Source organism: Lactuca serriola, chromosome 3 (assembly GCF_051521515.1).
Source record: "Lactuca serriola cultivar US96UC23 chromosome 3, Lser_US96UC23_V15, whole genome shotgun sequence".
Taxonomy (NCBI): Eukaryota; Viridiplantae; Streptophyta; class Magnoliopsida; order Asterales; family Asteraceae; genus Lactuca; species Lactuca serriola.
In genome coordinates, this window is record NC_136410.1 from 32,568,940 (window position 1) to 32,585,203 (window position 16,264).

At 35.5% G+C, this 16,264-nt stretch overlaps 1 protein-coding gene across 1 annotated transcript; it reads right to left on the reverse strand.

The window, feature by feature from the left end:
* Positions 1–15,213: 15,213 nt before the first annotated feature.
* LOC145095120 (uncharacterized) lies at positions 15,214–15,915 on the reverse strand. Its single transcript, XM_079033054.1, has one exon. The coding sequence runs from the start codon at positions 15,913–15,915 to the stop codon at positions 15,214–15,216; it is 702 nt and encodes a 233-aa protein (XP_078889180.1).
* Between the last annotated feature and the right edge of the window lie 349 nt (positions 15,916–16,264).

Genomic DNA, 16,264 nt, shown 5'->3' on the forward strand with positions numbered 1-16,264 from the left:
CCAATTGTTAAAATCAAATGGTATGCTCTACCAATTGATAGATCCCAATTGTAGCAATGAAATGAAAAATGCAAAAATTGTTTGTAAATGAATCTAACTCACAAAACTGAACACAAGAATTGGTATATTTTCTGTATTCAAATAGATTTAGAGAGAGTACATAAAAACAATGAAGAAGACTAACTTTTTCTCTATATTTTATAGGTTACAACCTCTCCCCTGGGATAAACACTCTCACACAAAGGCTAAAATATTTCCCACACTTGTGTAGTCTCCCCTCCCAGACTACATTGTTTACCACAAAGACTACATTTTTCTCCACATTTGAGAATTGAAACTTTGTATTGTATTTATATTTTATGTATTTGTAATCTTTGTTGGGTTGTAAAGTAGACTTGATTTGCTTTTGCTGAAAATCTGTAAAGTGACTCTCCATTTTGTCTTGAGTTGTTTGTGTGAATGCTGAATATTCATCTACTTCACAATGATGCAGATTTGTTTAACTGCTCTTGATGCTTGAATTTTACTTTTGTGTAAATTGCTTCATGTGAATTGAACTGCTCTTGTATTTGCTTGATATGTTAAATAACCTGTAAAGTTGAAGTGGATTAGTGCAAGTTGCATAGTTAAACTGTTGAATTTCATACTTCCTTGTGATTCATGATGTGTTGCAGCTAAGGTACAAATTCATTTGTTTAAAATGAATTTTACATTTTAGTCCCTTGATCTTTGAAAACTTTTACATTTTGATCCTTATCTTTGACGATTTGAAATTTTGATCCTTATCTTTGAAGACTTTGACATTTTGATCCTTATCTTTGAAGACTCGACATTTTGATCCTTTGATTAATATATATATATATATATATATATATATATATATATATATATATAATCAAATTCATATATTCTTTAACTGATTCAATATTTGTCTTGTGTGATTTGTGTGAACCGCTCATCAAAATTAACTTCATTTTTCTAGAGATTTCAATATCCAACATCATTTCCTCTTACAAAATCCATTTCATTTACTCTTGTAAAAATGACGAGCTCCTCGAAATCATCTAAACACTTGGTCATCGTTCGTGGAAATGAGAATCACCCATGCTTATGTCGTGGGAATATGCTAGCAAAACAAAGAGAAGCGTGGAAGCAAAACAATCCCATGGGGCGATTCTACAACTGTTTGTTAAATGTAACATGAGCATTTGGAGCATTCTGTTAAAGCCTGTCGTCAACACCAAAACAAATAAATATAAATAAAACACTGCTCAATTGCACTAACAAGTAGTACATGCAAGTAGGGTTGAATCCTCAGGGACACATCCTAAAGTCTATGCCTTTTTGCGTAAGCCACATACTAATTTTTGACGAATAAAAAAAGGGGGTTTTGTTTTTGATAATTAAAAACTAATAAAAACAGAAAATTATAAAAGAACGATCAAATCAAATACTAGGTAAATTCAGTAAAGAGGAAGCAATTTTAGTTCCACGGTAACTCTCTTAATCATGCACTAACCTTCAACACGATAATTGAACTGTGCCTTTGTTTAAACTGGTACTGAAGTTCATTAACAAGCTCTAATGACCCTCTATTACAAAAATCATTTAATCAAAATAAGCTTTTTGAATTAAACCAAACTTTTTACTAAATTAACCATACATGCTCTTGATTAACAAAGAAAATTAGCATTAAACACAATGTAATTTCCCAGTAAAGTCCAATACATCTCACAACCTCAGAGGCGTAAGAACTTGTTTGATCAATTTATATTAGAGTCAAACCTAAACACATAATTAATCTAATATTTGTTACTTTTACTGATTAACCTAGACAATTAAGGATCTAAACAATTAGTTAACAAGAATGATTTACAAACAATAAAAGTGGCCAACTGTAACTGAAATCAAAATCAAACGTTCAATTTCGATTTAACTTTCTGAAAACAATAACAATTATTACTGAAAACAATGTTTTACAATAGAGTAAGTGCAACTAGGAACATATTTACAAAAAGGTTCAACACTTATTTACAAACTAGTATAACATAAAGGACCTTTAATGGTTAATTCTATAATTCCTTAGTTTATACATCAGAGTTATATATAAATAATATCCGATAGACATAGGAATGTGTGACTTCCGCCTTACTTCCTGTTCCTTGTTTGGTTGTGGGTTTAGTGCAGATTCACACATTCAACTGTCCGTTCGATATTAGATTATATATAGCTAATATAAACTAAGTGATTATAGAAGGAACTATTGTGGTTACCATTCTACTAAAGAAAATATAGGATTTTCTAAAGGAAACACATTCATCATATCATTAATGTTAATTATGTGATTACTTAGTGAATACGTTAGAATTATATATAACGAAGATTTGATGGGCAGTGGAATGTGTGACTTCCGACTTACTTCCTGTTCCTTGTTTGGTTGTGGGCTTAGGGCAGATCCACCCATTCAACTGTCTATTCGATCTGTATTATATATAATTTGTATTCACTAAATGATCGCAGAAGGAACGGATACGGTCATATTACTCATTAAGAAAATATAGGATTTTCTGGAGGAACATGCAAACTTTTCCAAAGAACAAAGAGTATACTTTTTATAACAAAAATACTTATGAACTCACCAACTTTAATGTTGACACTTTTTCAAACCACTTGTATTTTCAGGAATGTTAGTAGACAGGTACCCTCTCAGGTGTTGTGGAGACGGAGCTTAGTAGCATTACTACTTATCTTTTGCTATTGTTTTAATCTAAATCATGCAATGTTTTGAACATAATGTAAGCTTTATATTATTAATACAATGGTTGTTGTTGCTTTGATTACTATGATGCATGTGTTGTGATACTTAACATGAAGTCATCCACTCCCAGACGTTTCCATCGTTTCGGTTTGGGGGTGTGACAAGGGTCCACAAAGATCAATGTGAAGCAGTTTAATTGTTCCGAAATTGATTTTTCGATAATAACATGATGACCTTTCTTTGATTGCTTCCCACATTCACATGCAACACACAAATGATCATTTTCAAACTTGAGGAGTGACAGACAACTGACCATTTTACCGGAAACAAGATCATTAATATATCGGAAGTTTAGGTGAGCAAGCCTCCGATGCCATAACCAACTAACGTGAAGAACGGCTTTTGAGAGTAGACAAAGTTGAGGTTTGCCGATGATAATGTTGATGTCAAGAGGATACATATTCTTGTTACGATTTGATTTGATGAGACATTCCTTCCGGTCTACATTCATGATGTAGCTATGCTTTTTGCAAAACTCAACTCGTCGGTTGGAGTCGGTGAGTTGAGCCACCCTTATCAAACTGTGCTTCAGGTCAGCTACATGTTCCACATTTGAGACAGAGAAATTGACATTGGTGAGGATGCCATAACCTTTGATCTGAGAGTTGGAGTTGTTGCCATACGTCACATGGCCAACATTTGGTGAGAGTGTAAGATCACGCAAAAAACTTTTCTACCCCGTCATGTGCATGGAACAAGCTCTATCAATATACCATATTGTATCTTGTTCCAAAGCACATAGTGAATGCTAAAATTAATGAATTTTGGAGTTTTTTTAGCTCCATGTTAGATTTTGGGACATGGGCACGAGCTTTGGACTTATGTTGTGATTTATGAGCAACAAATGTTTCGAAAGGTTTATTCCGAGATCCTTTTGGAAATAAGCAGAAAACCATGGTCTTCTCATTGATCTTGAAATCATATTCAACAACAGGTTGTTTGGAAATAACTTTTCTTGGACCAACAATTTTTGAAGCTGTAGGAATCATAATGTCACATGGAGTTGCAATTTCCTTTTTGGCATTTTTAACTTTCCACTCAAATTTTTGGTTTGAATCTTTTGAAATTCTTTTGAATAACATTGTTTTTGGCAACTTGTTCTTTGTTTGCTACTTTTGATGGCACATTTGGTTTTGAAAGCTGTCGTGGTTTGAAAATTGTACCATTAGATTTAGCAACGAACACAGTGGAACCTGTCCGAGAAGAGTTAGTATTGGTGGGATGAATATCAACAACAATCTTTTTGGGAATAGAACTAACAACCTTGTTTTGAGCTACCAAACTAGGAGGATTAGTAGGCCTCTTAAGGATATTAACATACACAAATATGTTGTGGTTCCTAGTGGATGGGCTCACAGTCCGAGATACTTTCTTCTTAGAATTTTCAGTGAATCTAGAATCATGTCTTAACCTAATTTCCTTTTTGAGAGCATTTTTGGCTTCTACCTTGGGATCGACAACATCTTTCCTATTTAAAGATGGTTCTTCCTGGATTCAGATGATGACTTGGAAGATTGGCCTGTATATGGGTTGTTAAACGTAGGCTTGATTGGCACTAATGTTGTTTTTGAAATCACTTGAGACTCAGAAACACAAGAGTCAGATGAATAATCTACTAAGATTTCTTCTTCTACATCACTATCAAAAATGCCCAGACGAAATCCGATTTATCTAAGTCAGGTCCAGTTGTCTCCAGAATTATTTCCTCAACAACACAATTGTTAGGAGGACTGTGGTTTGGAACTTGAACTACAGTATGGGTGATGATAGGGAAGGATTCAGAGGTCTGGTTCAAGTACAGGGGTATCAGAGGCGGAAGAGGCATGGAATCGGGACACTTGACAATTATTGGTTAAAACTCAGGAATCAGAGATGAATACCGGGTTAAAGTCAGGAAGCGGTGACAATGGTGAGACAGTGGTATCCGAATATGTGTAGTTCGGAATGTCTCCCATAAAAGTTAGACCTTGTAACTCCTTCAAGGGGAGAGCAATTGGTTTTGGAAACTCGCTTTCGAGACTAGGTGCTTTAGACTAAGGATGACGAAAATTATGAGTCATCCGTTCAGTGGCTTCAAGAATATCTATGACATAATGTAAAGCATCAATTTTGGCATTCTTGCATTTTTTTTATCAGAAATTAAAACATTCCTCAGAATAAGTGATTTCACATTTGTCTTTAAGAATATTACAATCATCTTGTGACACTACAAATTCACGCTCTAACAACTCTATTTTAAGCTTCCTATCCTCGAAACGTAACTTAAGAAGACTCAATTCACTTTCCATCTTCTCACTTGCTTCTATGGCAGACTCATAGGTTTTATAGATGATGTTCATATCTGATTGGATCTGGGTTAGATATGGTTCACAGTGAGATAAATCAAATTTATTATCAGTAATCATAGATTTTACCTGTTGAACGATGTTTCGACCCGGTGGGTCATTTGTTGCCATGTAGCAAAATTTTGGCTCAACATCTTCATCATCCCCTTCTGATCCAGATGACCAGTAGCCTTCATCGCATTCGATTTTCTATCTAACCATAAGACACATGTTTCTTCTAGAAATCACATCGTCTTCATCTCTACATGACCAATATCCTTCCACATCTCTTGACACTGTGATGACAAATGCTTTCTCACTTGTAGCCATTTCTTGGGCTCGACGGGCATAGTATGCATAGTCCTTGATCTTTGCTTTCTGTGTGGCTTCAGCCATACAATCTTTGGCAAAATGATTTCCATGACCACACTTGTAACAAACGACCTTTGGCTTGTCTAACTTCGGAATCTCACAGGATTCCGAGAAGTAACTTGGTGTTAAGATGTTTGGCTTGTAGGCAGGTGGATTTTCTGAGGGTTTGAGAAATGGTTTGGGATTACTTTGATGAGGAGCTTGGAAATGGTTTTGGTATTGTTTGTGAGTGGGGTTCCATGGTCGCTTTTATTTCATGGATAGTAAGGCACACTCTTGTTGAGGTCTCCATTAAACTGATAGTTAGAATTAGCAAGAACAGGTAAGGTTGGTGGAGAGGGTTGAACAGATGAAATAGGAGGGATAACAACTTTGAAAGGGTCTGGAACAGAGGGGTTCGAGACTCGAGGATCAAAGAAAGTAACAAGATCTAGAGGACCTCCTGAGATTTCTCTCAATGTTTGAGCAACATTTGATGCATGTCCTTGAAGCTTATACAGCTGCTAAAGCTTCATCTTATTCAGATATCCATTACTTTGAAGACAAGATTTCTCATTTCCCTATCCTTTACCAATACTATTGATAAACTTGAGATTGTATTTTAGCAGAGTTCGGACAATCCCATGAACTGTCATGTTGTTGACAACGATTTGGTATCTATTGGAAGCCGAGGCAACTGATTCACTAGAGTTGTGGTGAAGGTATCGAACTCGTTGACAACCGAGCTTAGACGTTTATCCTTCATGTTTTATGATCCCTCAAACAGGTCTTAGAGAGTGTCCTAAATCTCTTTTGCAGATTTGCACAACTTAATGTGCTCAAAAAGAGAAGGAGGAACACCAAACACCATCTCGGAAAATGCAACTTGATATGCATGCAATTTCTTTATGTCGGCATCAATGAGAGGTGCCTGACGCTATTTATCTTGGCCCAAGAGAGTTGTAGCAACATCTCTTACGATTTGTGTGACCGAAACATGTGGACCTTCTTTCACGGATCTCCATATTTCTTCTCCTTTTTCCTTACCAAGTAACAACCTTTCCATTCTGACTTTCCAGTGATCATACTCTTCAGCTACTAGCAGTGGGGCATGAGAAGGGCAACCCACGCTATTTGCTAATTGCATTGAATACATTTGTTGAGAATTAGGAGCAGCCATTGAAGTTACGATATTAGAAATGACTGAAATACCAATGTAATTTCAAATCAACTATAATCCGTTCTTATGGATTCAAAGGAAAACCACTCAAACTCTGATACCAATTGTAAGAAAAAACAATCAATGCACAAGGACAAGGTTTGAAAACTTAAACCTTGAGTTAATCTTTAAGATCAATGTCCGCTCTTGATAAAGGTTTCAGTTGAATCTGGTAATACCAGTTAAGACTCAAAGAAGATATTCAACAAAGTATTCAAGATAATAAATGAAGAAAAAAACTTAGAGTATAATCAATGCAAAGATATTAAAGGAAAAATAAGAATGTTGTGAAAGAACTTGACTTGAATGAAAAGTGAAAATGACATGAAGAAAATATTTGCTATTCTTAGCATAAAACTTGAATTGTTCACTTATACATTAATGACGAAAACATTCACTCCTTAAATAGTGAATGAGGAACATGGTACAAACTGAGAAACGTTCTTAGGACTGGATAATACACAGTGTTTGACAAACTGTTATCCAAAAGATGCATAAAGAAAAGTCCTATGAACTTTTACATCAACAATAAAGACAAAATACATTGAATTCTAGAGCAGACTGCTAATCTCGGAATTTCCCTTCATCTCGGATCTTTAACTCGTCTCGGACCCAGCTGACTTCAAAACTTGATTACTTGTGATTGCTAGATGTTAACTTTTCATGATTCAACACCTTATGGATGAAAATTCTAGGCTATTCGTATTCAATTTTCGTCACCCCATCCCATGGGATTCTAGAGCCTTCTTGCTTCAACTTTCAATAAATACCTAAACAGTCTCTGCACTTTTAATTAATTCTAATTAATTATTAATTAAATAATACAATTTCTAATTAATATATTATTTTTACAACATATTAATAAATTCATTTTGATTTCTATTTAATTTATTAATCACATAATAAATTAATAAATTAGTCTCTATCTAAAAAAGTCATCATTTTTCAATTATTAGGTTTGAGGGCAAAAGAATTTGCTAATAATTTAAGATTACTAATTTTGTTATTGATTTAGACACTTAATCCAACAAAAACCAAATGGACAAGAAGATCAAGGTGCTTCGATTCGACAAGGGTGGACAATACTCGATTCTTAAATTTATTGATCATCTAAAGGATTATGGGATTGCCTCATATTTTTCTCCTCCCAAAACACCACAATTGAATGGTGTTGTTGAGAGAAGAAATCGAGTGCTACTTGATGTGGTTTAATCTATGATTACTTGAGCTACACTTCCGATAAGTTGATGGGGTTACACCAGTTGCGGAGCTAAGGTCAAAGTAAATTGGTAGCACAAAAAAATACACGTAATATACAATAAAAAAAAAATAAAACCGCAATTTCATTAGACATAACAAAGTTACATTTTAAAGTTCACATCTTCACTCTTTCCTTTTGGGTTGGTCTCATGAACCAACTAGCATTAAGAAAAAGGAGAAAATAAGTTATTAATTTATTAAGAAATTAATAAGTTAATTAGAAATCATATTAGTAATTAATTAACTTGTTTTAATTAATTAAAGGGCTTGAATATTAATTAATTCAAAGAGATTAATTCCTGGAGAAGACAACGACGACGATGACATTAACAACAACAACAATTTATGTGTTATAAAACAAAGTTAAAAAAATAGAATATTACATTGGTAGCCAATTCAGGGTATATATGATGCTTTTATCTTACTCGCGGGCTAATAAAATTTCATCAAGTACTAAATAGATCATTGAGCGGTTGTAGGTACATGTAATTATTCTTTTAAATTCTCAATGAGACACAAGCCCTCATCTCGAAGTTCATGGTGACACATTTAGCCCTCATCTCAAAGTTCATGGTGACACATTTTGATTACTAATTTAGAATCGGATGTTACAGTTTTCATGATATATGATGTTATGTTCATTAGAGACCGTTCATCAGTTAATATTATTAATCTTAATAGTTTTCTTTGATGTTTCTTTCTTGTATCTAGCTTACAGGTTAATCTTCATAAAAGAAAATTGTATGGATTTGGGTGGACGCTTTGGAGATTGCTAGACTTGCTAGTAATTTAAAAATATAAGCTTGCTTCATTCCACATTCATGTATCTCAGTCTTCTTATTTGAGGCATATGAAACCTACGAAGATTTGGGACTCTATTGTTCATAAATTTCGAGACAAATTAAGCAATTGATAAGAATCTTTCTTTTGGTGGGAGTCTAACGCTTGTTAATTTAGTTTTTACGAGCCTTTCACTTTATTATTTTTCCCTCTTCAATGCTCCAAATAAGATTATTGTATTACCGGAGCAAATTTGGAGGATATTTCTCAAGAGAGGGAATGATAAAAATAAAAGATTTGTTAGGTTCTGTTAGGGGTGAGCAAAATCGAAACCGAACACAAAATTTTTGGCAAAACTGAATCAAAACCTAAATTGTCGGTTTTAGGTTTGAATTTTCAAACCAAAAAATTCATTTTGGGTTCAACTGTACTATGCGAAACAAACCAACATATGCATATTTTAAAATTTTAAACTAAATATGTTTTATTTTTATGCAACTTAGGTTAGTGTTTACATCATTGACCTCGATTCTTCAACACTTCGTGTCTTTCTCTCACCGTTGACTCCACACATCTCCTCACGCGTCTCTTTCACTTTCTTTAGAATTTGCGGGAAAATGAGTTAGAGTCAAAACCAACCGGTTAAAACCCAAAACCCAACAACCCATAGAATGAAATGGTAAACCAAAAAACCGACTCTTAAAACAGAAAACCAAACCCAATGAGTTTCAAAAGTTGAAAACCAAACTTTTTGGTATGGGTTTGGTTTTAACCAAAAACCGGCCGATGCTCAACTCTAAACTGTGTGCCATAATGTCCTTTTTCCTAAGTCCTGTGGTGGTGATTGAAAGTTAAAGTCGGCCCTCTTTTGTCGACTTGTAAGAAATGCTTACATAATATCAATCTTGTTGATGATAGACGTATTGCCAAAGAGCTTCCGAGAGCTTAGCTTAATATTCCTCAAACATAAGACGATTTCCTGGAGTTATGTTTTTTTAGAACGGCCAACACACACATACACCCATCTAATTATATTCCCAATTCTATGTATTTTGTACCTCACGAGACTTGAAGTCTCAACCACTTTGGGAGGGATACCTTTGCAACATATCTAAATATCGCTAGGCCAAAAGCGTTATGTATCCTAATTAATAGTCTTTTTAGGAGAATTGTTGGGCCTAAAAATTGCACTCTTTTTTGGAAGGGTATTTGGTTAGGAGATCAACATTTTAAAAACCGTTTCCAAAAAATGATGTTATTGAGTTGCATAATAACTAACTTATTTCTAATAGAATGAAGTGATGTTGCTATCTTGGAATTGGTTTCATCAGCCTAAAACAAGTGAGTGAGGAATCTTGGGAAGTAGAGGATTTAGTGTTATCGGTGTCTAATTTAAAGCTTTGGATGACAATGAAAAATGGAAGTAGATGTGGGTATATTTGGGGGTGTTCTATGTGTGTTCCTTAAGGCTTTGCATAGAGGATAGTGCAGACGTTATTAGTGACATGGCCGATTTCAGATAGGATAGCTGAGTCCCTCTGAGGTGAATTGTTTTATATGGAGGCTTTTATAATTATCTTGTTAGTATGTGTCCACTAACCTGTCAGATTGCCTATATCTACGACAAGGTATTAATATGAGATTGTTTTAAAAGTGATTACAATGTAATCATAACTACTATTATTTGGAGGCTTTTATAATCGTATCTTATTAGCATCTGCCCTCCAACCTGTCAGATTGCCTACATCTACGAGAAGGAACTAAAGAACTCTTCTATTAATATGAGATTGTTTTAAAAGTGATTACATTGTAATCATAACTACTAATATTTGTAGGGATGAGCATAGGCGGGTATTTGGCGAGAACCGGAACAGGAACCGGACCCGGCGGTTCCTAGAAAGTTAGAACCGAAACCGGAACCGTTCTAGGCAGTTCTTAAATGTTTGGAACCAGTACCGGAACCGGCGGTTCCGGTTCCAGTTCTGGGTAACCCGATTACATTAATTTTGTTAACTTTTGTCAATAAAACCACAATTTAGTTCGATCCAAATCAAGTCAATTCTGACCAAAGACGGACAAAATCGGACCAACATATATTCTAAACCAGTCTAAGTAACACACATGACACATGTGTATATATATATATATATATATATATATATATATATATATATATAAACCGGTTCCGACGGATACCCAGCAGGTAGCGGTTTCAAAAAAATGAGAACCGGAATCGGAACCGCTTCCATAACTTTAGGAACCAGAACCGGAACCACTTAAGGCGGTTCCAGTTCCAAAACTGGCAGTTCCGAGGCGGTTCCGGTTCCAAAAGCGGGTACCCGGTTTCAATGCTCATCCCTAAATATTTGTAGCCATAAAACCCTAACTATAGGGCCGATCTCATATACAAGTAGATCCCGAATAAATAAATAGGTTCATACCGTCACCGGGTGATCCGTCCCCGCACCCGGTATGAAATAAGTGTTTATCGTGTACGGCCTATCAGACTTAAGCCTACTCCAAACACTTATCCCATTGATATTTGGTGTCGGGTTTTCTTCACTTCCTTTCGGGCAAGTTACTCATTCGGGTCACAAAATTCCAAGTTACATGTTAAAATAGTAAAACATACCACAGTTTTCATCCCTTTGTCATATTACCGTTTATGGATATGGAGTATAAGTTTTACAGTTTTACATCGGACGTTACTGTTCTAAACTTTGGTCTTGCTTTTCATAGTTAGACTGTAGATCTTTATAATGATTTATCTACCCTTATATCTTGAACTCCTTCGTCCTATCTTCATGACAAACCCTATTTTATCGTTTTATCCATACCCATTTTTTACATCTTAAAAATTCTCTCAGAAAATCAAACTCAACCAAAAAGCACACAATAATTAAAGACAAAAACCAAGTAGGAAAAGAATATATACCAGATCAAAATCCGGGTAGAGGAAGAACTGCAGTGCACCAAAATACTTTAGCTGATGCAGCTCTCAGACAAGAAAATATAAAAGTAACAATAATACAATATGTAGCAATCTAATGAACTACCAAAACCAATAATGAAAAACTGTGTCAATATTAATCTCAGAATTTATTCAACAAATTATGCAAAGAAATATCATTGAGCACTATAGTCATGCGGATAGCTAAGCATTGAGTTCTATATATGCAAAAAAAGTAAAAAAAGTAAAAACTCAGTCTATATAATTGCTTTCATTTAAATCCAAACAAGAATCAGAGAACTAAATAATCCCTGCATGCGTATTTGCCTTACTCCAACTCCAAACAACAATCTAAGCATTATTGTTTCGGCCAGTATCAACTTTGTCAGCATCGATCATCGGATACATTCCATCAGTATCGACTGACGTCATCAAAACCCATGGGGTCAAGATCCAAATCACTTTTCTTCAATGCTATTTGGGAAAACTGATCACACTCAAGAGCCGATTGATGGGGTCACTACCAGCTTGGTGCAAGCCTATCCGGAATGAGGATATATAAGGAAAAAAACATAAAGATTGCCTCTTTGGTTCGGGTTAGGGTTTTGGGGAGTTCAAAGTAAAAAAATAAGAAATCTTATATTGAGACATAAATAAGTTTCCGTTCCCAAGAACTTTGATAGATATGGTTTGGTTAGGGTTCTGAAACCAACAAAAATCGATACAGGTCAAATAAAGTAAAAAAAGATCGATGAATTTAAGGAGAGGGTGATGATGACATTAGCGCTATATATGACCGGTAGTGAAGAGAGATTGAGCGTCAGAGATCAGAACCTACGGTGCTATCTTCAGTTTTTGAAAACTCCATGGCCGACGAGGGTACGTATGGGTACATCAACGACTGGTAATTAGCGATATAGGGTTTGTATATGGTGAAAAAACACAGCCAACTTTTAAGGTGAGGTTCATCCTACAATTTTGTCATTTGTCAAGATTATTAGTTTAATAAAAACACTATTCATCGTCAGCAGACGAATCGAAGGGTTTATGGTTATAAGAAACTAAAACCCAACACTAGCTAGATAAGAATAACATAAAAGAAATAAGCATATATTAATGCTGGAATGTCATGTAAACAGTATGATTGGGATTCAAGAAACAAGCCTTGATTTTGACAAATTTCATCATTAATATGAACATTGTTAAGAAACTTCGCTCCAAGAGTCTTGATGTGATCTAAAAGCAAGAAGAATAAAAAATAATTAAGGCAGAAGAGAGAATACCTGTAGTCCTTCCACATATGCCATTAGATCCAAATCCAATTAACTCATGTATTCAAATTAAACTTAACAACAAATTAAGCAGAATCTTTGTGAGATAATAACCTAATCACAGGGATCCAAATGAAAAAACCAAAATCTAGTCAAGATCGCAATTTCTTGCATATCCCACGCCCAAAGACAAATTAATATTGAAAAGGAAATAAAGAAAGAGGCGAGCTAGGACCATTCTACATAACGACTAATGGTCCTAAAACAATTTCCGTTTTCCATGGATTTAGCACAGTAAACAATGAAAGGTCACGCGTTAAAATCATTCATGATCCTCATTAATTAAGTAATAATGTAATACATTATAATATGTAGGTAAAGTACTTGTATTCCTGTTTGAATTTCTTCACAGTAATAATAGCTAGGTGTCATAAACTCCTATATTCTCAGGAGTTTTCGCTAAGGACTCCACCCCTAATTATACAGAAATACAGCGAGACATAAATTATCATATATACTAGTCGATCCTTTAAATTTCTAAATAAAAGAAACAACGTATATAGATCAGACACAAACAAAATAGTTCCAAAAGAGTGATAAGGAAGAGGATATGGGAGGGATAAGAAGCTGACAGATAGATCATGAGCACACAAAAAAATCATACAGCTCATTTTTATACAATTTGCCTTTGTGTGCTCACTCTCTTCTGTCAGCCGGTTCACCACCACGCAAGTACCTTATGAATATGGTATATAACGAGATATGAAAAAAAATGACTGATTCTTTAGTCAGATCTGAGAACACAATACTGAAAATTAATACCCACATGTCACAATTATGTGCGAGCATAAATAACATAGCCAAAACATGAGGATGAAATATCGGAAGCTCTCTCTCTCTCTCTCTCTCTCTCTCTCTCTCTCTCTCTCTCTCTCTCTCTCATGCGAGGAAACAAGACGTTCCTTTGAGAAGATCTGGACAATAGAACAGTACCAGTAGATTATTGTCTAGAGATATAGATGCATCTTTAAAGGGAGGATGGTTTGTTAGGGTTTGGGAAGGAATATGACGAGACTTTGTATTAACGAATGGTTTTTTAGCAGGCTTTTGGTTTTAAGTTTTTATTTTTGTTTGGTGTTTCTTGGTTTGATAAATAGAAGTATAAAACGTACCACTAACTTTGGTGACACCTTTTACAACCTTAATGAATTACCATAATATATAATAACTCAACTATAATTCTTTTTTAAAGTAACAACCTGCAAAATAATATTGGCATAATTTTTTCAAAGGAATGGAATATATCAGAGGAAATGGAAAGAATTTGAATATGAATGTACTAAGAACTTAAATACTCTTGGTTGATATGAAATTAAATCTATTTTGTATTTGGTTTGTTGACTTCTCAAAGAAATTGAAAAACGAATTACGTAATATGACAAAAACACCCTTTAATTAGTGCTTTTTTGTACCTTAATTATATTTTTAATAAACATGACAGAGTTTTATATAATTACAATATTTTTTTGTTGAACCCTTCTATAAAATATAAATTAAAAAAATAACTAACATGAGTTTCGTTGAACAGATAAAAATCATAAAAAACATTTTTTTAAATTGAAATAAAACCATTTAATATAAAAATATAAAGCAATAAATGTTATTCATTATTTCCAATCTAAAATTAAAAAAAAAAGTTAACCACACACTATGTAAAATAATGTCTAAATATCTAGTTCATAATCATATCACTCTTCCAACATGAACCTCACAAAGTCCTTCCGATCTTCCCCTTACAAATTCCAAAAACTTAACATGGTTTTCGGATCACACATTATTTTCCTACTTGCTTTAAAACTATCCAAGACACTTAACGACTGCATTTTTGAAATTTCAGGAATCACTATCAAAGCTTTTTTGTACTTTTGATTCTCCTATTCGTATAACCCATCTCTCGTTTTAAAGGCGGTTTTACATTCATCTCCTGGTCTCATTCTGATCTGGTGGTACCCGCTTCGTAGATCAATTTTCGAGAAAACGGAGGAACCGTATAGCTGGTCCAGCAAGTCGTCCAAACGGGGTATGGGAAAATGGTACTTCATTGTGATTTTGTTGACCGCGTGGCTGTCAATTCACATTCGATACGTCCCATTAGCTTTCGGAACAAGAAGAGCGGGGACGGCACACAGGCTCATGCTCTCACGAATCAGCCCCTTGTCTAGAAGCTCGGTAACTTGGCGTTATAGCTCCTCGTACTCGGTTGGGTTCATCCGGTAGGCTGGTTTATTCGGGATGACTGCTCTGGGGATGAAGTCAATACAATGCTGGATCTCGCGAACTAATGGAAGGCTTGCGGGTATTTCTTCTGACAACACATCTGCAAATTCACTAAGGAGGGGTCGTACTTCAGGTGGCAGTTTGGTGGTTATGCTGTTGTTGACTTCTGTTATGACCATCGCGAACACGAAGGGTGGCTTTGTGTTTCTTGTGAAATCCAAGAAAGCTGACTTGGTAATAACCAAGGCTTCTGTTCCCATAGCATGCACGTCAAGGGGTACTAGCTGAACATTTACCCCTTCTTTCTTGAATATGTAGGTATTCAAGTACCCGTCATGCTTTGTGCGCCGATCGAACTGCCAAGGTCGCCCTAGGAGGATGTGACAAGCATCCATGGGGATGACCTCACACCACACCTCATCCGAGTATCGAGTGCCAATATTGAATTGGATGAGGCACCTGTGTCGCACCTTAACCACATTCCCCTCTTTTAACCACGTGAGCTGGTAGGGTTCGGGATGGTCTTTTCTTTTCAACCCCAGTTTGTCGACCATTGATTTTGCCACCATTTTCTCACAGCTACCCCCATCAATGATAATTGTGCACTTTCCCTTTAACCGTGCAACGGGTCCGGAAAATGTTGTTTCGAAGCCACCGATTATCATCCGGGTTGTGACACGAGTTAATGCTGAGGACCCTCTGGACAATGAGGGCTTCTCCTTTGTCTGGGTACGTGATCTCTAACTCAATATCCTTTGGTTCCTGAGTTTCCTTTTCGTTTTCAGTGTCATATATGGGCGTTGTGTCTTTGGTGAGGGTGATAAGTTGGTATTGGGACAGTCCCTCACGAAGTGACCCAGACCCCCACACTTGAAACATCGGGGTGGCCCACGCACTGTCGTCGCGGGTGTGGTGGAACTACTCGATCCTTCAGTTCTGGACGAATGAAAACGGTTACTGGATGGTCCACTTGTAGCGGGCCGAGTCACAGTTCTGGTCCTGTTCTTATGCTGT